This window comes from Zonotrichia albicollis, chromosome 6, assembly GCF_047830755.1.
Source record: "Zonotrichia albicollis isolate bZonAlb1 chromosome 6, bZonAlb1.hap1, whole genome shotgun sequence".
Lineage (NCBI taxonomy): Eukaryota > Metazoa > Chordata > Aves > Passeriformes > Passerellidae > Zonotrichia > Zonotrichia albicollis.
This window is the reverse complement of record NC_133824.1, coordinates 1,710,964-1,734,189: the sequence shown is the minus strand read 5'-3', so window position 1 is coordinate 1,734,189 and position 23,226 is coordinate 1,710,964. Positions and strand designations below refer to the sequence as shown.

Sequence of the window (23,226 nt, the reverse complement as noted above, 5' to 3'; positions counted from 1 at the left end):
ACTTTTCATGCAAGTTATATACAAACAGAAGGATGGTGCTGAAGGTGGAAACCTATTTTGCTTTTTAAAAAGTCACTTTGTAGAATTGTAATTTAACAGGGAGAAAATTGGAGACATTTCTCTAACATAGCTAAACTCCCATTCTGTTCCTTTCTTCATGTAGCTTAAACTTGCATCATTAATTCTTATCTGTTTCTGGAAAATTGTATTGCTTTTAACAATACTGATTAAGAGGCATTTTTCAGCAATGCTTTGGTGCTAATTAAGGCTAATATTAATTGGGAATGGCTTTTTTACTAATTGAAGTCACAGATTCATGTGTGTAGGTGATGCCTTGAGGGGCTACCTGGAACAGAGGCTAAACAGAGTTAAAGTTGGTATTTATTGAAATGCTTTCAAAGGAAACTCCTTGGGCAGTGCAAAGCCTTGCAGAGGCTGTGCCCAAGATGGACAGCAGTCGCCAGTTTTCTCAGATGGATATAAGTTTGGTCTGCTTGCATATCAGAGGTTAATTTTCCAGTTTTGGCTTCAGGTAATGAAGTCGCATTCCCTCAGTTTGTTTCTCTCCCCGCTTTAATTTTGTTTATACTTTTTGGGCCTGAGGCTGTGTTGATGACCTTGTTTCTCAGGCCTAAAAGGATTGTTTAGTCTGACTAAAATGTGAAGAAAGCTAGCTAGCATTCTATACAGAGTTCAGAGTTATGCACTAATGCAGTACAGAATCTGAAAAATAAAAAGCTAAAACATAAGGCATCATTTGTAGAACTGGCATAAAATTGTTTAAATGCAAAGGGAAACATGATAAAATGCAGCTTCAGAAAGTCAAATCTAGTGGTTGTTATTTGAGGGAAACTTCTCTTTAGGTTGTATGCATTGAAATCAGAGAGAAATGCATAAATAAATTAGTAAATAAAATGTAAATTATGGTTTTTTAGGTTGTTTCAGAGAACCAGGCTGACATTTTTGAAGAATCAAATGTCAAAGATAATGAGGACTTTAGGTTTGATGGATTCAGTGTTAATGACTGCAAAGCATTGATCCAGACCAAGGTAAGGATTGCTCTGGGAGTGAGAACTCCGGAGAACCACAGAGTGTGTTCAGCATGCTCCTCCCTGCTGTTCCACCACAGGTTCTCATGGAATGGCTTGGTGCTGGTAAAACTTTTGGATGTGGAGTTGGATTTTGGTCTTTGAAACCTCTCTGACTTTTTCAGAAAAGATACCTTGGCACTTGTTTGTTTCTTGTTGTAGCAAAGCAAGCTGGAAGGAAAATTGCGTCATTCTCCATTACTGTAAAACATTCAGTCACCTCACTCTTTTTTTGTTTGTTTGTTTATTTATTTATTTATTTATTTATTCATTCCTCCAAGGTATTTTGGAGGAATATACTCAACCCAAGGTCCCTTCCTCAGTGCAGAATAAAACTGAGCAGCTGTTGTGGAGACAGTTTGAAACAAACTTTTCATTGCTCTGTTTTATTCTATTTACTGCCTTGGACAGTGAGGGTGTCTGGTCTGGGAACCTTGTACATAGGAGATGATAGACTGCAGAATTCAGAAGTAAAACTTAAAAGGACTGAACAGCTCATTCCTTCATAATTCAGTTCTGCTTTCTTCAGTGAGTACATGAGGGAGGGATCACAGTGCCAAATCACATTGGAAATGTGTAAAACACAGGAACACTGTTTAGACAAAGGAGAAGAGGTTTGAGGTAGACAAAGAAGGAAGAAAAGAAAAAAGAACTGAGGTACAAAGTTAAAGTAAAATATTTTCCTGGGACAGCTTTGAATGGGAAAGAACAAACCCTGCAGCTTGGTGTCTCAAAGAGAAAATCATTAAGAAACATAAGTTGCTATTTCTAATTTAAAGTAAATCAAATCTTACAATGGAATGTTTTCCATTTATCTTCATATTTATGTCCTTTTTTTCCCTCTAAAAAGTTTAAAATAAAATTTTAAAATATTATTTTAATGAAAATTTATAAAAATTAGGTTAGCATATGCAAAGTCATTAATCTCCTATAGGATGGAAAAAATTAACTAAGTTTTTCTTTTTCACTCAGCTTTCTGTGTCACCAGACTCCAGACATGGTCACCTTTTCACCTGTAACCTCTTTTTGAAGACCACGTCATCAAATGAAAACACACAGTATATAACAATCCCAAGGAAAAAGCAGATTTTTTCTACACACAACCTAAAAATGAAATTTTTCAGTAGTGGTGTTTGTTGAACTAAATACATTTTTTTCTCTTTTTTTTTTTTTTTGAACTGAATGCAGTTTACCTTCATTTTGTTACTGACTTGGTACTATAGACTACAGACATTCTTTAGCAAAGTGACATATTGCTGTATTTGAGGGACATGAGGCCACGTTATTAGAAGATATTTCTCCTGTTTAGTTGAGAAGTCAAATTTTGTAATTTTGCCCTGCTACGTTTTGCTGCAGAGTCGTGTCTCTTACAGTAAATGCTGCAGCTGCAGCCAGGGTTGGAGATAACTCTGGTGGACTCTCCTGAACTACTGACCTTCCAGGCCTAAATCTTCAATCAAAAACCTTCTTTCCCAAGTCTCAGGTGTGTTGTAATGTGCCTTGCCCTCATCTCTCCTCATATTGCTCCAGTGTGGATCAGCTGAGACCTGTGGCTTTGCCACTGTTGGGTGTAACGAGAAGAGCCTTTCTTCATTTGGGGACTTTCAGTGGGGTTTGGAATAAAAGTGTTTTAATTTCTGTCTAATGAAGCCTGCTGTGGTGATAGGGGTAGAGGCAGCAAAGTGCTTCATTCTGGGATGGATTTCTGGCTGAAATAAATCACCTTTTGAAGTTTTTGATGTCACAGGGCATGGATTCATCCAGCCACACTTACACCATGCACACCCTGCTTGTGAAAGCTCAGCAGTGGTGCAGTTCAGGATGTGAATAATGGTGTAAATTCCTGCCCTTTTAAGATTTTATGGAAACTGTCAAGTGTTGCCCATCTTCCTGCATGCCTGGTGCCGCAGGGGATGCAATTCACTGTCACTCAGGAGAATCCCTGCTGGTTCCCTGCCAACTGCAACAGCTTTATTTATTCATTGGCAGTAACTTGTACACAAGTTACTGATCTATTTGCTGCTCTGGCCATTCTGAATATGGAAATTTTATATGGCTTTTTGTTTTAAAGAGATGCTAAGCACAGCAGCTGATATTTTATGTGTTGAAAACAGGGTGTTTTGGGTGTTCCAAAACTAAGTCAGTTAATTATTTAATGATGTGCATATTCAGTTCTTAGAATTAAGAATACTATAAAGCACTGGCACACTTCAACCCTTAATCTAGTAAACTATTCAGCAGTGACTTCATAGTTGCTGTAATAACTTCAGTAATGCTGATGATACCTCAGTGCTATTAGCATGGCATGAACTCTGTCCTGCTTACTCAGTAGATGGAACAGGGCATTCGGAAAAATGCTCTTTAAAGTGGCTCTGCAGCTCCCCTGGCCCTGGAGGGAGTCCTGCAATGCCAAACTCCATCTGGATACCAGAACAGGATTAACTTTTTCAGTTAACCCTAGATTTGAATTAATTTTCAGTTTCCCTTATATTCTTTCAGAGCTCATAAACATGTATTAAATAGGTTTAATTAGCAGTCATAAACTCACAAAATGTTAAATTGCCAGTAAATGGTGAATGAATAGTTGAGGTTAGTAATAAACATTATTAAAATCAATTATAAGATTAAAATCCCATTTTTATGCCTTCAGACAAGCAGAGGCCTGCAGAGGGGCTTTAGGGGGCAACTTGTAGTGTGTATAACATTCACTGATGCATCAGAGCCCTCTTTTCCTCTGGGCTTCCAACTCTGCCTTTGCTTTTGTGAACACTGGATGAATGGATGGAAAACTGTTGGGCACTGCTACTCTGGGGGAAGGATGAATATCTTCCCCTCATATTAGCAGATTTTACAGCCCTGTCCAAAGTGCAGAATGGGAAAAAAAAAGGGTTCAGCCCTTGTGATTCAGCAGGGAAGTGAACTACAGGGGTTCCAAAGGTGCTGGGCTCCACCTTCCAGGTCTTTTCCTTTTGGGCAGGTGCTTTGGGCCACCTGAGCCCTCCCTACCTGTCAGCACTGGCTGCATTAGACCACTGAGGGACCTTGTAACTCCCATTTCCAGTCTGGAATAACAAATTCACCATTCCAGGGGAAAAGACTGGCAAAATTTAAATGGCAAAGTAATTCAATTCAGCTTTAAGTTTGGGCAGTTCTGGCAGCCCTCCAGCCCCTGTGGGAATCTGAACACGACTGGCACATTTGGGGTACCCACAAAGACAAAACCGGACTGTCTCAAGTGACAAAAGATCAGGGACACAAACCAAAGGGTAGCCAAGACTTTCAGGCACATTTCACGGTACAAACACAGCGCTGCCTCCCGTGGCTCTCGGGGAAACGAGGGGTGCCGGAAGCGCCTCTGACGCGTTCAGCGCCAGCAGCGACCGCTCACACCCTGAGTCACTTCCTGCTGTCCCTGCTTCTGTCCCTGCTGTCCCTGCTGTCCCTGCTGCTGTCCCTGCTGCTATTCCTCTGCTGTCCCTGCTGCTGTCCCTGCTGCTGTCACTGCTGTCACTGCTGCTGGCCCTGCTGCTGTCCCTGCCGCTGGCCTGGCAGCCTGCCCGGGTGCCAGCACTGCCTGTGTCACCAAGGGCAGCACTGCCTGTGTCACCAAAGGGACAGCATACACTGTGTCCACAAAGGTGCCAGCACTGCCTGTGTCACCAAAGTGTCAGCACAGGCTGTGTCCCCAGAGTGCCAGCACTGCCTGTGTCACCAAAGGGACAGCACTGCCTGTGTCCCCAGAGTGCCAGCACTGCCTGTGTCACCAAAGGGACAGCACTGCCTGTGTCCCCACAGGCCAGCACACACAGTGTCCCCAGAGTGCCAGCTCAGGCTGTGTCCTCAAAGTGCCAGCACACTTCATGTCCTCAAAGGTCCCAGCACACACCATGTCTCCAAAGTGCCAGCACACACCATGTCCCCAGAGTGCCAGCACACTCCATGTTCCCAAAGATGCCAGCACAGGCTGTCCCCAGAGTGCCAGCACAGGCTATGTCTCCAAAGCGCCAGAACACACCATGTCCCCTAAATACCAGCACACACAGTGTCCCCAAAGTGCCAGCTCAGGCTGTGTCCTCAAAGGTCCCAGCACACACCATGTCCCCAGAGTGCCAGCACTCGCTGTGTCCCCAAAGTGTTAGCAAACACTGTGTCCCCAAAGGGGACACCAGGGGCACCCAGTGTCTGTGCTCTGGAAGTGGCACGCAGAGTTAATATCACTTTGTACCTCAGCACATTTAAAGCTCCAAATTTCACCATTTCTAACCTGAGTTCTGAGCTCTCAGCTGTGACATCCCGAGTTCTGATGAACTGAACGTGTCACTGTACTCTGTGTTTGTGGAAAGCAAACACTGCAGGCTCCTGACATTTGCTAAGGATTTTTAAAAGGGGATAATGAGAGGAGTTTTGGACAGGAATGCCTCTTTCTTCAGCTGGGATTAGAGGGAAAATATACCCACAGAACAGTTTTACAAAGTTCCAATCAGCAGTGTAATTACTGAAATTACAAATTCCTTTGTGGAAGGAATGCTGTAAACATTCTTCAGACAAAACCCTCTCAAACCAACTTCACCGTAGTTCAAAGACTGAAAATTTCTCAATGCACATTATAAAATGTGGAATTTAATTAATATACTATTTTTTAAAAGAGTCAAGAAAAAGAGGGGGGACAGTCAGACTCCAGAATGATTTCTAACCATACTATAAGTTGCATATGCAGAAGATGGAGTGAAAAACAAATTAAAAAAAAAATTTTTAAAGATTTTTTTTCAAAATGCAAGGTCATTTCAGGATATAAAAGCACTCTGGTATTTTTGAATAATGAAGATCAGCTTTAATAGTTTAAAAAATGGGACTTCCTGGAGTATCCTACTCCAGTTAACACTGCAAAAGGAATTTGGCCAAAACTGGGCTACCTGCAAATTAAGTGAACTCCCAAAGTTCCCTGTGGATCCAAGTTTAACTTTCCAGATCCCCTCTGGAAGATTCAAGAGAGAAAAAGTTTTTGCTCCTTCTATTGAAATATGTCTGAGAAGCTCCTAAACTGCCTCCCACAGCACAGCTTGGATGCCAGAGCACAGCCAGCCTGGCTTAGAGCTCTGCTGGGTGGGATAAGCAGGCCCTGATGAGGGAAAAATGTATGGAATGAAGTTGCAACATATTTTGCTTTTTTCACTCAAGGCGAGATGCCTGTGAATGCTGGGCAAATCCTGAAATGCCAAAAATCCTCCAGCTTCCCCAAACTTCTACTTTTCCTACAGACACACTTCAGGGCTTAATGCCTCACTTCTAACACTGACTTTAAACAGCTCAAAATTAGTTTTGCTGCTAATTTATAACTCATCTTCCTCCCAGAACTAATGGGTAAGCTATTTAATTTTGTGTATTTTGTTGTTGATTGTGCTGGAAAATTAGTTTTTTAAAGTGTCCCTTCTAGCAGACAGATCACAGAGCTGGACAGAGCACCTGGGCAGCACCCAGCCCTGCCCAGCAGCTCTTTGAGGCTGCTCTGAATGCCATAAGTTCAGACCTTTCAGCGTGGCTAAAATCAATGTATGAAAGCCTACACCACTGAAAGCTCCAAAAATATTTCCTTAAAGCACTGAACTGCAGCACACCCTTGAAAGGCAGCGTTTTCTGCTGCCACAGGCACAGGCTGAGCTCTGTGCTGCAGCATCCACAGCAGCTTCCTCAGCAATGAGTCACTCCAGGAGCTGATGGCACTGGTGGGCACAGCACTGGATTTGCGAGCAGCTCCTTCTACACCCGGGCTCTGCACACTGTGGGCAGCAGCTCCATGGCAAGGGGAAGGGGAATTCTGTAAGCAGCACCCAGGGCAGTGTCATGTTTGACCACAGCATCCCAGAATTCCCACTCCTTCCTGGTCAAACCACCACAGGCAGTCTCATCAGTGAAAGTTATGCCTACATCTATATGTTATAAACATGTTTCCCCTTAAAATGGAGGAGCTTGATGTCAAGATGAACCTTAAGAGGTTCATCTCTATTTAAACACTTAAAAATGAGGGGAAGTGGTGATGGTGCCTCAATTCAAACCTTAAAAGTTCATTGCAGAAGGGTCAGGATCTTAGAGGTCCAAAATAGGAAGAGGATAGAGGAGGAGTTTTTTAGAGGGAAAACTCTAAACCTGAAGCTGCTGGTTTGATTTTACAAGCAGCCTTTCACCATCCCAGAGAGGCAGGGCTTTGGTCCAGCCTGAAGAGCCACCACTATGTGTGTCAAGGACACTTGTATGTGACACTTGCTCTGAGGCACAGCAGCCCCTGAAGGGACACAAGAGCTGCAGGGTCTGGGGACCCTCACAGGGCACTGGAGACAGAGCCCAGAGGACAGCTCAGTGCCAAAATCCTGTGTCACCTCTTCCCAACAGGAATGCCCCTGCCCCACCAGCTGGAAAAGGCCCTGTGGGCCATCCCTGCTTTGGTTACAAACCCCTTTGTGAGGGTGTAGTGCTTTTCAGTGAAAACCCAAGAGCCAAGCAAAGCTGCAGCTTAGGAATCAATAGCTGAAGTAGAGAAAACCTATGGATTGTGGTCAATGAGTGTAACATTATTAGAAGATTCCAAATTCCAAACTGGGAGGATGAGATGCTGCGTAAGGCCATGACCACTGAGCAATGGAGCAAACACCATGAAGACCCCCAGACCTTATTAATAATCTGAATTATTATTGTTACAGGCATAACTGCCCAGGAATTTCAGTGTTCACAGTCCCTCTTTGGAGGTGCCCAGCTCAAGCTGTGGTGCTTCCCTAAAGGAATACATCCTTCAGGGTACGTGGAAACCTCATGTGGAACCCTGTTATGGGGCCTGGGATTGGTAATTATTTCTGTACAGGTCTGTAAGGTGTTTATTATTTCTAGGGACACAGGATGGGGGAGAGGAGGCAAGTGGAGAAGGAAAAAAAGATTCAAATGCCTTGGGAAAATGCTATGTCTTTGTGAGTGAAAGACCAAAGAAAAGGTGGCAGGGTGCCATAGATTTTTTTTTTATGCTTTGTTTTTAAAACAGTCACATACCAAAGGCTCCAAAATATAACTGGTTTAAATGCAAAACTGTGGCTTTTATTTCCAAACATACAATAAATAGGTCCACCACAACTAGCCTCTAACTTCATTTTACATGGAAGGATTTTAAAATTAATTTGTGCATATTTAAAAATTAAACTTCCCTTTGCACATAATTCCAAACATAACCGAACTGCATTACACACCAGCTCATGGTCTTGGCACTGTGACACAAGCAACCAATTAGAAACAGAGCTCTGTAGCCAGGACTTGTACAAAATTGCATTTTGAATTGTTGATAAAAGATCTACCAACAATTAAATCTTTTGCTGCAGTATACAAAAAACTTTAGTACATAAATGTTGAAAAGCAAGTTGTCTTCTGTTTCTGTAGAGACTGCAAGGTAAGTGGATTTATTAAGCGTTCACTATTTGCTATATGATACAATTTTCATACCAAAATATCTTTACTGCATAGTAACATTCCATATTTTCAAATGCAAAAAGAGATTAGATGCAGTCTTTTTATTTTATCCCTCATCACTGAATTTAAAGACATTTTTAACCGCATCTCTGTTTCATCACAGTGCAGAAGGCCCTTAATATTTCAAGGATTTATTCAGTCATATTTTTAATACAAAAGTAGAGGCTGAGGAAAAGCCAGAGTAGTCTATACACAATGCACAATCTGTGTACATTCTGAAGCTGTACTTCTTCAAGAACTAGTTATACACTCTTCAAACAAATCCCTTTATCCAGCAATTCAAAATGCTTTAGATCAGAAGTTTTATATTAGAATCAATACAATATATGCATATAAATACATTTATACCCTTCAGTTGCTGAACAACCCAGATGGCTGCGAGGATGTGACCTGAAATGGTTCTCCATTGGCCTGGGATACCAAATTCTGTCGGCAGCTAACTGTTAACCAAGAGAGTCACAGTAAAAAATGGAGATCTCTGCACAAGGCAGGTGTGCCACAGCATCAGTTAAGACTAGAAATACCAGGTGACACCCTGGCCCCTTCAACAGGGCCAGGATTTCAACTTCGGTGAGATGCAACACACAGGCAACATTTTTTCCCTCTGCCGACACTCCGCTCATAAAAAGTCTCAGCAGAACAACAAAACCCCAAAAAATACAACAAACCGTAGCAAAGGTTTTACAACTGCAAGTTTCCAAGATAGGTGCCGCAGCTTTCAAGAACAAAGTAAAAGTTTTATAATTAAAAAAAAAGAAGGAAAAAATAAAAACAAAATCCAACCCAAAAAGCAATGTGCAAGTGTGAAACTCAGAAGACGATAACAGGGATCGATCTAGCCCTCGGTTCAGGCTGAAACACAGAACCCAACCTGCCTGATGGAAAACCAGATAAAGCCCAGAGCCCCCAGCAGTGGGGGGGTCCCCAGGGCTGTCCCAGCACAGGGTGATGTGTTCTCAGTGCTCTCAGCTTGGCTTCTCAAAGGATGCAGAAATGTTGGCTGAGTGAGTATCCTCCAAAGGTGCTAGAGGTTGTAAGTTTGAAGCGTTTCTTCCCACCAATGCCAGGTATATAAAAATGTGTATCTCTTTAAATAATATTGCACATAAAAAAATCATCTTAAAATCTGTAGTGAAAGCAGGGTTGAAGGACAGTGTTTTCCAAAAGAGAATAAAAAGCTACCTGTACATAGTAAATTTTAATTTAAAGAACGCCAAGATTATTCAAAATCTAAGCACATAATACTGACAGAAAAATGTTAAATTGCACAATCTACATATAAATTAATTTGTAAATACTTAAAAGCTTTTAAACATTGAATACCCTTGATTTCACAAATCAGCTAGGTCACTGTCAAAGGATCAACTTAATGAGTTAGAAGTACTTTCCCCCAGAAAGAAACAGAAACAAAAAGATTTGCAGTCTCAGATGAAGCACTGGAAAGAGTTAAAGCATTTCAGCTCAGAGGTAGTGCTAAACACATCCAACTAGAAGTCCATTATATTTGAACTATGATGAAATAACGTAGTAAAATGTAGAAAGACTATAAAATTTACAAAAATAAATAGTTCTGAATGCTTTAGAAAATGCAAGAGACTTTGTTGGTAAGTGTCTTGATCTGCTTTTCTGACCAAAAGAAAGCAAAGCGTGTCTCATTTTTAAAATATACCCATCTCTAAGAACGTGTCTGCAATCCACACAATCTAACTCTGCAACTTGACAGATGCCAGCTTGGCATAGACTCTGATATTAAAAATAAAGTGGAGGCTTTGTAAAAGATCACCTCATATGAAATTTGCTTTGCATGTAAATTCTTCTGTCAAATTAAAAATTGCACATAAAAAAGTTTATTGAAAGAGGCATGAGGGGTGATGAGGGTATGTGCCCATTGTTCCACATACACCCTGGAAGGAAAATGATGATTGCACAGTTCTGATAAATAATTTTTTCTTTTTTAAAATCTGCCACTTTTTTGGTTTGTGAGTTTTGGAATTATTTAGAAAATTCTACTATGGACAAATTATTATTTAGTTTGCTTTTAAAAGAATTCTTTACAACTATTCCAGTGGCTTTTATCCTGAAACCAAATGCAAGTGGCAGTCTAAAAGTATCTTTGGGTAAAACAAGTATCAGGATCCAACGAGAATTTCCATGATGTGGTCCAACTCACTCAGATCTGTTCTGCATATCTGAATGTTGTTTGCTGAAGAAGAATTACAAGATGGGAAGGTTTTCAATGGTTCTTCTGTAGCAAGAGATGGTGATCTGGGCGGCATCAGGGGAGGGCAACAAAAGTCTGAATCATACATTGAAGTGTCAATATCTTCAAATATGTCATCTATTGCCAAATCCTTCAAGTAACTGGTTGAATTTGAAATCTCAAAGGAACCAAACACACATTCAGCTCCCTTCAAATCCTGCCTGTCATCTTCTAGTTTCAGACCAGTATTTTCTGGAAACTTTGGCTGGTCATCTCCAGTAGGAACCAGACAGGTAGGTGGGCTGATATCTTCCACAAAGTCTAAATCCTTCAGAATAGATGAAATAGCAGATGACATGTCATCATCTGACACGATCAGCAGGCTGCTCTCGATGGGGTCCTCCACGGAGCGCAGCTCACAGCAGTGGGACTCCTGCTGACCAACACCTGCGGGCAGCTGCAGGGAGATGCCAGGGGCCTCCATCCCTGGGTAGCTGTGAGCAGCAGGAGCAATGCCAGGGCAGATGCTCACTGGCTGCTGGCTGCTCTCCTGCCTCATCTCCTCCTGGATCTGGCGCACGGTGTTGGCGATGAGCACGGAGCGGTGCAGGTTGGGCTCCACCAGCATTTTGTACGTCTGCAGCTTGGTGAGGCACATGTTGAGCACCAGCTGCCTCTTGAGGGGGTAGGACAGACCTCGGCTGGAGTCAAAGGCACTCGAGAGACCAGCCATGCTCTCCTCATAGTCACTCAGCTTGCGCTTTAGGCCTCTCCCCAACATGAACCTGCAAGACAAAAATCCTGAGTTAACCTTGGGCAGGCCCAACAGACAATTCTGAAAACCCTCTAGTGTACAATGTACTGGTTAGCTGAGACTTTTGATGTCACAGAACATCAAGAGGTAATAGTACTTCCACTGAAAAGAGGCACTTTCCAGCTATATTGTTTCATGGCAACTTTTTTCCTAAACAGAAAACATGGAAGAAATATACTAACTCTTTTTTTATAAAGCTATATACTTCTAAGTATATCTGACTATCCACACGAAATAAAATAGATGCTTGTATTAAGGATCAAATGACAGAATATTTAATCATTTCCATTTTAACATTCATTCCTGGGTACAGCAGGTAAGATTTCAAGCTAGTTTTCAACACCCATTTTGATCTCATTAAGCCATTCTAATGTCTTGCTCTAACATCTCTGAGAAAATACATAGAACATATATAGAGTTTTATGTAGGGCTGATTCTTCCCTTTTTTCATTTGGTGACCCACAATTGTTTTACAGCAAGACCAACATCAGGGCCTCCCATGGGATCCTTATATCCATTCCACATCTTGGTAGTTTGGTTAAATGTGGGAGGAAATCTGGCTGGGCCACTGAGCTCACAGATACACAATGGGTTCACAACCTGCCACTGACTTCACACTAAGAACATCAGGCAGGATGTTCTATCAAATAGCATTTGGGAAGGGAAAAAAATAGAATTTAGTTGCTTTCATTCTGCTTTGTGTGCTCTTGCCCTGAAATACAGTAGGTCTAGAACAATGTGGTAAAAAAACCCGTACACACAGATCTAAAATCCAAATACCTGCTTGGGTACTTTGCAATTACCATCCCAAGTCTAAAGAGTTTTATTAGGGACAACAAGCCCTATGCAATCACTCATATAAACACAGAAAAGGAGTGTACTCTGCACAGAAAACACTGGTAAAATCTTAGTTACACACATCCTAAAGTGTCCATGAATACAGACACCTTGTTCCCAAACTATTAAAAAAATTAAGCAATCATGAATTAGACACCGGTGGCAGATCCTTCATGCACAGTGATCCAGACCCTGCATGCTGCTGAGGGCCTCCCAACTTCCTTTTCATGTGAGCACTGGGTGCTGCCAGCACAGCTCAGCTGATGGCTGCAGCTGCCAGCTGCTCGCCTCTTGCTGGACTTTTGGGCACAAGGAGAAGGCAGCAGAAGAAAGCCTCTTTTACTTTCAGGGTTTCTCCAGATCTGCAGGGCTCCATGGCTATGCCCATCTGCCCAGACAAGGCTTTGGAGAACTCTGCTCCTCTGGAGAAACAGAGCAAGCAAGCAGTGCATCCTCCTCAGCAAGACCCATGAGAGAAAACAGCTGCTGCAGGACTTTAGGTGTCACACTTCTCAATAGTAAACACTTTCTGCTCTTTTAAGGACATGTCTGGACAAAATTCAATTTGTCCTAGGACTGCATTTTTACTTAGCAGGGAGCAGCCTGGTCTATCTTCACTCTTGAAACAGCAACAAACTTTTAATTACTTGTAATCCTACCACTTCTGCAACTTTTTAACTTTGGAACTCTGTTTTTCTCTGAAGTTTTCTGCTGAAGTGCCAGAGCAGGAGCTGAATCTCTTTAAAAACCAGAAGGTGTCTGGAAGTGGTGTACCTGCTCAGCTGGGTCATCATCCCACACCGATCATGTATCCCTCTCCCACTCCAGCAGCCCATTAAGAGCAAACAGACCCAGCCAGTACCGAGCACTCCATTACAACAAAATCAGAACAAATATGGGTACAAAGTCCAGGCAGAAAATATAAAAGCATTCTGGGGAGGCAATGTGTGTGTCTGAAGGATCCTCAAACTACTGACAACGCTGTCAGTAACTGCTAATTTTTGACACAATCTATGGAAAATCACATTTATGTGGTACAAGTAGACTACAGATAAATATACCGACTGTCGTAGTGGAAACAATTTATGCAAATCATAAACTCACAATAAAATTGAGAACTCTCCATTCAAGTAGCATTTAAATGTTGTGTACTACCTCAAGCATTACCTCACAGCATCACTGTAAGAACAAAAGTTATGCAACAAAACAGCTCTTCATTCACTAAGCACCATCATTCCCATACACTGCACACTAGTGGGGTTTGTTTCTTTTCCTCTCAATTAATTAAACAGACCAAAATTTACACCCATAAGGGAATGAAGATATGACCACACAGGAAACAGCAATTCTGACATATCACACATTCAGAATGCTTGGTTTTGATAATTTACTGCTCTTAATATATTTTTAAAATACACATTTATACTTTGTTAGACACACAGGACATACTATTCTTATCTCTTTGAATTATAAAAATGATGTTAATTCCTAACATCTCAAAAATTTGCTAGTATTTAAATTCTGTAAGCAAGCAGACTATGACATGCAAGGATGTATAATTTCACAGAAACAACTTAATATGACATGTTTTACTTCTCAATTCAAACAGTAGTCTTGTTAGACTAAATACTTCATGCTCGTATAGGCAGACACCCCCTTTTTATTCCTCAAATTTCCTTCATAAAATTTGTCCCAGAGCATTTTACAAACATGAAACAATGCTTGAGCATGACAGCACTTGACTATGAAAATGAAGTGCAAGAAACACTATTTGCTCCAACTTCAAAATGTTTCTACTTAACATACTTCCCACTCCCAAGATGTGTTTTTAAAATAAACAAACATAATACTACCTTACATTTTAGAAATTCTGTCTAACATTGATTTATTTCCTAACATGAAGGATCCTCTACTCTCCCCTCCAGGAGCAAGACGACTTCAGAGGTTACACAAAAATTTGTAAAAGGCTAATAAAAACCAGAGTACCATTGGTACAGTGGATTTTAAAATGACTGGTGTCATGGTTGCTACAGGAGACATTAAATTTCAGTTCTTGTCAAACACACTCAGCTGCTGACCTACAAAAGACACAAAGCCCCTTTGTTAGCAGCTAATCTACATTTTATCAGGCCTTTTGCTTTACTTTCTAACACAAGAATTTCTGATGGGATCAGATCCTTAACACACTTGTGTATTTTTAAGTACCTTGTTCTGCTGTAGCACTGCCATTGACACCTCATCCCGAACCCAAAATTCAGAGTCAGATGCTCTCTTTCACAGCATTACTTTGCAGCAGAAGATGCTGATGGCATTATTTAATTATGCAATGCTTATCCCACTTCAGTTTTTGGTGGTGAGGCAAACAAGCAGCCGTGCACACATAAATCCCCAGTTGCTGCTCAGAGAGGAGCAGTGTCAGCTCAGAGCAGCACAATCTGGGCACACTAGAGCAGTCTCCAAAAACTGCACTCTCCTCACTCCAGCCTAATTCCAGGAACCTACTCACATCACACAAAACTGGGTCAACTAACAGGATTTTGGGATGTGCCAATCTGATAACTCTGTGATTTGTAAGTAAATAAACGAAATAAAAATGAAAAGTTTATGCCAACTTCAAATGTAAGGTCCTCACATAGCTGTTCAATTATAAAAGCAGCAAACTCTAAGTCACCCTCTTCTTGAACTTGAAAAAGTTCCACAACATTTTTTTTCTCTTCAGATGATCTATTTTAAAATCTTTTGTCATGAAAAACACAGAAACAATAAGGAGCAACACATCTCAACTTTTTTCCTGGCATCTTCTCATCCTCTCCCATTATAGCAATGCAAACTGAGCCACAGCCCGTTTATGGCAGAATTTTTTAATGAAAATAATTTTTCAGACAGGGAGAAAAGGAAGCAAAGTGAACTCAGTATTTGGGAGCACCAAACTCTCTATTCACATCACTGAACTACAATGGAATCTAGAAATTCAGCATGTTCCCCAGTTCCTTCCAGTCCTCCATGGAGGACATTTCACTGCAACTCCTCCCTGCTAAGATGGGAAGAAGCACCCAAGCACTGTAATCCTACACCATACCAGGGTTTGAAAAAACTTGGGAGGGAGGAATCACGTCCCTGGTTGGCAAATCCACACAATACCAAACAAACAGGCCTGGTCAGGGCGCAGCTACTCAGAAGAAACATTCCAGGCTACCAAGAAAAATTCACATTGCAACGTGTTGTGGACAATGCAGGGCCCGTGCCACCATTTCAGCTCCATCTGTCACACGGCCTGACAGTGCAGCTGCCACTGACACATGGCTCAAGTACAGCTGGGAACACTCTCAAGGAATAAAGCAACATGTGAAAACCCTCAATTACTTATAGCTGGGCAAACTACTACTTAAAAACTTTTTTGGAATATGAGGGAGAACTAAAAAGTTAAACAATGTTTAGAACTTAGGACCTCACAGAGCTTTAATTTTTAGTAGGGAAGAGCTTAAAAATGAGTGTATGAAACAGAATTGCCACGGTTAGTATTGTCTGAACACAAACTTCTCATGCACTGTATTAAACTACACAACAGTTATTTATCTACCACTAAATATGTTTAAATAGCAAGATCATCAATAAAGTATCTGGCCTTGTACCTGGCATTTACGATCCAGGTAAAGATAACTGAATTCACAGTGGTACCTTATAGCTTTTCTTTTTAGAGTATTACTAAATTCAAACTTGCTTGATCCTTTCTCTACAGCCACACTGCTGTATTTTTCAGAACAAGATTGCCTCAAATTTTGAAATACTACTTTTTCTTACAGGACAAAACTACCAGCTTTGCAGGTGTGTAAGCACCTCATGAGTGAAAGCTGCCTGTCCAGTTTGCAGTAACGTAACTTAGGTATTAGAATCAAAATTAAGAGACTCCTTGCTATTGTAATTTGGGCAATTCCCTTTCAAAGTCTCCTCTGTCTTGTAACTATAGAAACCATGTAAGGGTAAAGACAGACAGACTCTCTGGGCTGTAGATTTGTGTTAGGGACTGGCCAAGGCTGGCTGATAACCTGGTGCTCTGCTTTCCCCTCTTTCCATGGACACATCTCACAAGCACACATCCATCTGCAGAAGGGCAAAGGAAGACAAACACCCCAACAGCTACAGCTGTTCCCCAGAATTATTTGATGTATGCTGTACACCATTTTTAATGATAATCCTTCCCCTACCTGACACACATTTTTAGGCAACACAACTTCACAAGCAGATTTAATTAAGCGCTGGACTGGCTGTTGGTATTTCACGTAGTAGAAAGTGCACAAGGAAATGGAAAGGCTGAAGGTGCAGTTAACAGACACAGCACAAATCCCTTCCTCCCATCCAGGCTTAGTGCTGATCACTTGGACATGCCTTACATAACAGTGTAAGCTGTCAGAGCACACAGAACATCTCTGAGCTGGAGATCCCCACACTACATCTTGCCTGCTACCCTGAGCAATGAGGGAAGGACTAAATGCCTTAGGAAACACCAAATGGAAAAAGTTTAGACCTGAAGATGCTTCCAAAGATACAGAAGTGTGTTCAAGTCCATTGCCTCCCCACCCCCCTCAGCCCTGCCCCAGTTTATCCAAGATGAGTAACTGCTGGAGAAGGCACAAGTGACTAAAAGTGTGCACACAGGGAGGAGTGCAGTCCTACCAGCTCACTCCCATACCTAAACTCCTATGCAACAGCTTCTCCACAGCAGTCAGAAATCACCAGAAAATGGCTGCTCAAAGAAAGAAGACTTCATGTCAACTTTTTGGTCAACAAATCCTGACCTACAACACACCCACAGTCTGGTACAAAGAACTGGAACACAGGACTAAGATATGCTACTGTTCAGACTCAAGAAACCCCAGCAAAAACAACAAACAAACCCAAAACAAACACACACACAACAACTCTGCAAACAAAACAGAAAAAACCCCACACCTAAGGATTTCCCCATATTTTGAAAGTAACACTAGGCTGAATAGCATTCATTAGGTACAGGAAAGGAATGAGAGGGAGACTGAGTTTAGTACAGAATTATTCTGGAATTAATAATTTTCCCACTGTCATTGACTATGTGTGGAAGTGGAAAATAAACCTGTGTCATACACAAATATTTTAGGAGCTGAAATGATGTTTAGGAAGCACTTGGAAAGAAGTTTTACTTTGATTTAGAAGTCAGTCTGAAACCCCCCACAACAACCTGTTTATGTTATGTCTACTGAGATCTGGAAAATTCCTGCACTTAAGGACATCTTTCTAAGTTCCTTACTCCCATTTCATTTCACAAAGCACTGATAAGAGCTTTGCTTTACAAACTGTGGCAGCTGAGTTTCAGAGCATGGCATTTCCCTCCGAAAAAGGAACTCTGTTAGGATCTGTACCTTCCACAGCTACAACAAGTGGGTTCCAGTGCTCAGTAGAGAGAAACTTCCACCCATAAAAAACCCCAAACTAAGCCACTATCACTCTTGCCTGCCACTTGTGTATCTTGTTCTACATTTATTAATAAATCTCATGTGTGTATTTTCAATGGGAGTGTGTTTAGCAAGGCATTTTGGGTGGATTCATTTTTTTTTAGTGGAAGAAGGGCCTGGAATAATTTAAACTAAGAATCAATAGTAGTTGGCAAAAGCTAATACATAATCAAGAGTTACTAAACCTAGAAACACCCATAGTAAAACTAAACTATAATTAAATGAGAACCTAAGACTCATAAAGGAAACAACAAGAACCAAACCACCATGGTTCCACCAAAGCATTTCACTGGAGAAACAAAAGATCATTACAGCTGTAAATGCAATGCCAGACCTCTTCACAGCTTGTTCTAGTCAACTAACAGTTCTCAATCCCACATTTGCTTCCAACATAGATACGAGATGCATTCCCCTACATAACACTGACACACCTTTTAGGGCTACAGTGATCTAAAAGATCTGCTAATAAAGGAAGTTACAGCTTATTAAATGTTAAAAATTGGCATGCCCATACTTTTAACAGAAAAAACTGGACCTAACAGTGAAAACAAACAAGAAAAAAAGCTCTTTTCCTGATAGAAGACTGTGCATTTATTCTTTCAATAACCATATCAGAAATCATTGAATTTTCTCTTGTAGTACACAACTTTACTTCAGTATCCTTCTCAAAAGACAGAACTGCAACACTCAATTTTAGCAGCTGAAGAGTGGATCTTACCATAAGAGTGACATCTTAGTTAAGTAATTTCCAATAAGAATGTGATCTTAAAGCAATGTTTTATTGAACTGTAATAATTCCCTCCTTATCAAGGAAATTCAGAATACTCAAACCAAAGTTTTTACCTCAGTTTATATTATATATCTCATTTTTAAAAGACATATTTCAGTTTACCATTCTAATCCACATATAACATCTGCAGCCCATTATCAGAACATGTCCTATGCACATAAGATACAATTTCATAAAAACATACAAAGTAGTTACCCTTAGAAAACAGAGAGGAGTCCAGGCAGGAAGATTCTGGATTTTGCATAAAGCGTGGTCATCCAAGAGTCTTGGACTATCCCAGAGGCCAAGCCATCCACCGAGGTAGGATGAGGCAACTTAAGAGGAAAAACAAAACAAAATCAGAGTATTTAATTACTATGTGGTGGTTTTTATTTTTTTAACCAGAAGCATTAAGTACACAATTCAATACAAATTTTAAAATTATTTGTGGTAAATTCTATTGAAGCAGATCAATGTGGGTTAAACCCCCTAAAATTCACAAATACACTGAAATAAGAGGACCTAACAGTTTTACCTGTGAACACATAAAATGTGGAAATTATATTTTGTAAATGAGTATTGCAGAATGCTGATCCTCTGAGCATTAGGCTTTAGGATAAGGACTTGCACTGCTACTTCCTCAGGTTATTGAACACTAATTTACAATTGCAGTCATCTCCAAAATTACATAATCAGGAGAGAGAATACCATGCATTGTGAAGAACTACATTTCACAATTATCCCCTAACACTTACAGGCTGCAAAAGCAGTTAGATTTTTATTTAATTCTCCAGCTTTCCTCTTCTTCAGCATACATAAAACCAGTATGAGAAGGCAGTTGACAAGGTGTCCTGTGATTGTGTCTAATGTTCAATGTGGCAGCAGTTCCACCAAACCCCTGATATAGCAACATCTGCAGTATGGCAAGAGACCACATGGACTAAATCATGGATTAGCTCAAGGCATAACTGGGAAACGTGAGCAGGCTGAAGTGACAGTAAACTACGGGCTAGGCTGGGAAGTGTGGAGGGAATGGCACGATCCATGCTCTTGAGGTCTCCCCTCCACCTGGAGCACCAAACAGTTCCAAATTCCAAGGATGGAAGGCCTTGCAGGGGCGCAGAGCCCGCAGGCAGCAGTGGATGTGACGTGCCGGTTTGTGCACATCACACACACAGACACCTGACCCAGCTACGGCAAAGCACAAATCACAAATGCACCGCAGGAGCAAGGATCAGCACCGGCTGCACAACACAGCCCGTGGTGAGCAAAAACCCAGAGTTCACACATTATTGCACAAATCTTAAAATAATACATAGTGAAAGGCAATCTTACATTCAGACAGACGGGCAAGTAAACGCCTACAGTTCATCTTACATAGCAACTCATAGCCTGATGCTAGCAAAGGGCTCCTCCGCTTACAGAACCTCGGAACTGTAAAAATGCAGTAAAACAGCAGTAAAACGCCCGTGACCTCAGCAAACCAAACCTAACCCACAGCAACAAACACATTAACATCTCCCTCCTCCTCGAAGCTGACTTCTTTCCCAGTATAATGATATCCACGCTATCTGTAAATAATTAGAAAATAAAAAAACCCCAAAAAAGAGATAAATGAAGATTCATAACCTATTTGCTCTGAAACAGCAGCACTTCAGGTGGTCACTACTGAGGTTCATTTAAGTGTACTTGTTAGGTCACAGGGAGATGTGTGCAGTCACTGCATTTTCTATACACTAAATATAAAAACACATGTTTTAGAGTTTTAGGATTCTTTAATGCTAAAACAACTTCACAACGCTAAGCAAGATAAAATCTTGAAAAGTTTTAGATTTCAGCACTTTAGGTAAAAAACCCCGAACCCAACAGAATTAGAAGCACTGGATAAAAAATACAGTACTGTTACTTGTGGTTTAGAAGTCCAATATTTTGCTAGAAGGAGATGAAGTCAAGAAGTTTTCAATTTTAATTTCTTTATTAGATACTTCAAAGGATTCCTGCAGAAGTAACTGTGGAGGCTTTGACTTTTGCCCTGTATGATTTCTGGGCACACTGTGTTAAGCGTCAGGAAGAAGTACAAAATGTAAGGTTATTAGGTGTAATTTTTACAATCTGTCAGGAAAAAAAAACAACTATAGAAGACACAGTAGCTGCAAATCACTATGAATTATATCTCTAGTGGATTACTTTCTGTCTTCCCTTCCTAGTACGTGTTTAGGGGTCACTTTAGAATTTTGAAATTACAGCATCATTTAAATGTTAATGGAATTTCCCACATTGCAGTTAACTGCCCGAACTGTGGAATTTTAGCCACATCAAAAATAAAGTGGAAAACTACCGCATAAGGCTCCCACCTATGCTTTTAGAAACGAGCATTCCAACACAGTTCGAAAAATTCCAGGCCTAACTAGGGCAGAAATTATTAACTGCACCTATTCGCGAGCTCAATCGGCAATATGCACAGCGACCAATCTTACGCTCCTCCAGTCCCATCCACCTGCTCGTAGCCCAGACTAACACACGTTTATTAAACCCAGCAAAACCTGCTATTAAAAATGCAGCTTATCCATGGGTCGCAAGTACCGAGCGGCAGCGATCAGCAGAGCCAGGATGGAGCGGCCGGGATTCAGGGGGAGCCCTTTCCTGCCGCCCTCCCGCGGCTCCTGCCACCATTTGGCCTTTGTGGAAGGAGCGTCGGTGCTTCCTGCGGCCGTCCCGCCCCCGCCGCGGCCGTGGGCAGCGGTAACCAGAGACAACCTTGGGCTTCCCGAGCTGCGAAAAGTTACACTCCTCCCCCTTCCTCCCTCCGCCCGGCTCGCTCGGACCCCGGCCGGGCTAATTATAACTGCGCGAACAACTTCCACCGCCGCCCGCGCTCCGGCCGCTCCCCCCGCGCCCAGCCCGGCTCCCCGGGGCTGCCGCACCCGCGCCCGGCGCCGCTCTGCCCCCGCGCCCAGCCCGGCTCCCCGGGGCCGCCGTCTGTCCGCCCCGCACCGCACCGCCCCGGGGCCCGCCGTGCGCTCCACCTGTCCCCGCTGTCCCCTCCTCTCCCACCGCACCGCCGGCAGCCCCTCCGCCCCTCACCGGCAGGGCCCCCCCGCCCCGTCGGGGCTCTCGCCGCCCCCGCCTCGGCCTCCCGCCGTGCCCCACCGTCACCCCGCGACCGCCGCCGCCCTCCCCCTGCCCGCGGCTGCCAGCCCCGCGCCCTCCCGCCGCCTCCCGCCCGGCGCCCCACCTGGGAGCGGAGGAAGCCCCGTTCGTTCGCGGCCGGCCGCGCTCCCTCCCTTCGGCGGGGCTGGGACTCGGGCCGGGAGGAGGCGGAGGCAGCGCCACCCCCGCCGGGCCCCGGCAGCCTCCGCTCCGCCCTTCCCTCCGCCCGCGGCTCCCGCGGGGGGGCGCTGCGTGCGCCGCGCGCGCCAGCTGCCCGCCCTCCCATTGGCCGGCGGCCCTTTCAACCTGCCCGGCAACCATTTTCTGACTGGCCTGCCAGCCGGGAGGGCGGGGCTACGGCTGGTCCCGCGGCGGCGCCCAATGAGAGAGCCGGGAGAGCCAGGGGGGCGGGGCGTCCCGGCGGGCTCGGCCAATGGGGGCGCGGGCGCCGCCGAGTCCCGCGTTCCCGGCGCGGCGCTCCGGGGGCGGCCCCGCCCGCGCTGCCGGGGATGGCGGAGCGGCCGCGCCGGGCTCGGCTCCGTTCTGCACCGCGCTGCTCCGTCCGCTGCTGCCGCCGTGAAACCACCTCAGAGCCACCGGCCAGCCTGCGCCCAAGCCCACAACCACCCCCGCTCCTCCCCCCCTTTTTTTTTTGTATAAACTCGCAGTGCGTCTCTGACCAAAACTACCGAATTTCAGTGAAAGGCACGCCCAGGGCCTCTACAGAGTGGCGTTCCTACAACGCCCCGGTGCCAGGCCTGTTGGGAAACCAGGCGCACACGTCTCCGACCAGCCCTACAGCTACGTCAAACATTGCACAATTCGCCCATGAATATTCACTTGATTTTTTTTTCCCTTCAAAGAGGAGGTGGTTTTAGCCGTGCTCAAACCTCATATTTGCTTTTCACGGGCATTTGCGTAATCAAGTTACATTGGCACGAGCGTTTGTACGAACCAGATTTCAAAATCTGACACTAAAGTATTTGTAAAGATCGATTTTGGTCCTTTGTCGAGCCCTGCCATGAGTTGGTTACCGGATGCATCCCATAAAGCTGCTTGATCTAAACCCATCTCTGGAAGAGCCAATCTCTAGGACATTAAAACCAAACAAAACTCAAGGACATTTGCACAGACGGGTTCCTACATGGACAGCGAGCACAGAGCAAGCTCGCACACAAGCTTCCATGTCGGTCTCATAAATACTACAGAAACATTTGCAGTTTTCTGGTGGAGATACATTACAACTTCCAGGAAAGATCAGCTGCTTTTTGTGATTATTCAGTAAATGAGATTTTTTTCTTTTAAACCCTCAAGTCCAACAGATTTTAACCCTTGTGTCTCCTGATGGGCACTCGGGGTAGGAGTGTGCTATGGGG

At 43.1% G+C, this 23,226-nt stretch overlaps 2 protein-coding genes across 10 annotated transcripts in view; one reads left to right on the top strand and one right to left on the bottom strand.

Moving 5' to 3' along the window:
* Positions 1-4,411, top strand: part of CLBA1 (clathrin binding box of aftiphilin containing 1) — a 68,229-nt gene extending 63,818 nt beyond the window's left edge. For 4 of the 5 annotated variants that reach the window (XM_005491820.4, XM_074542255.1, XM_074542257.1 and 1 more), the window contains exons 5-6: positions 936-1,049; positions 2,061-4,411. In XM_005491820.4, coding sequence (XP_005491877.1) covers positions 936-1,049; positions 2,061-2,228 — 282 coding nt within the window. In that variant the 3' untranslated portion in view covers positions 2,229-4,411. Of the gene's footprint in view, positions 1-935; positions 1,313-2,060 lie in introns of those variants that run through there. The other variant, XM_074542258.1, reaches the window with a different exon arrangement.
* Positions 4,412-8,141: 3,730 nt separating this feature from the next.
* LOC102075194 (SERTA domain-containing protein 2) lies at positions 8,142-22,095 on the bottom strand. Of its 5 annotated transcripts, none has more exons than XM_074542251.1 (5): positions 21,936-22,086; positions 20,330-20,436; positions 20,036-20,134; positions 18,917-19,035; positions 8,142-11,579 (listed from the first exon to the last, which is right to left on the bottom strand). In XM_074542251.1, exon 5 carries the CDS (start codon positions 11,573-11,575, stop codon positions 10,724-10,726), a length of 852 nt encoding a protein of 283 aa, XP_074398352.1. In that variant the 5' UTR covers positions 11,576-11,579; positions 18,917-19,035; positions 20,036-20,134; positions 20,330-20,436; positions 21,936-22,086; the 3' UTR covers positions 8,142-10,723. The 5 variants fall into 5 exon arrangements, with proteins under 5 accessions (XP_074398352.1, XP_074398353.1, XP_074398351.1 ...); XM_074542252.1 differs by lacking the exon at positions 21,936-22,086 and adding an exon at positions 20,607-21,755; XM_074542250.1 differs by lacking the exon at positions 20,330-20,436 and having other exon boundaries at positions 21,936-22,089.
* Between the last annotated feature and the right edge of the window lie 1,131 nt (positions 22,096-23,226).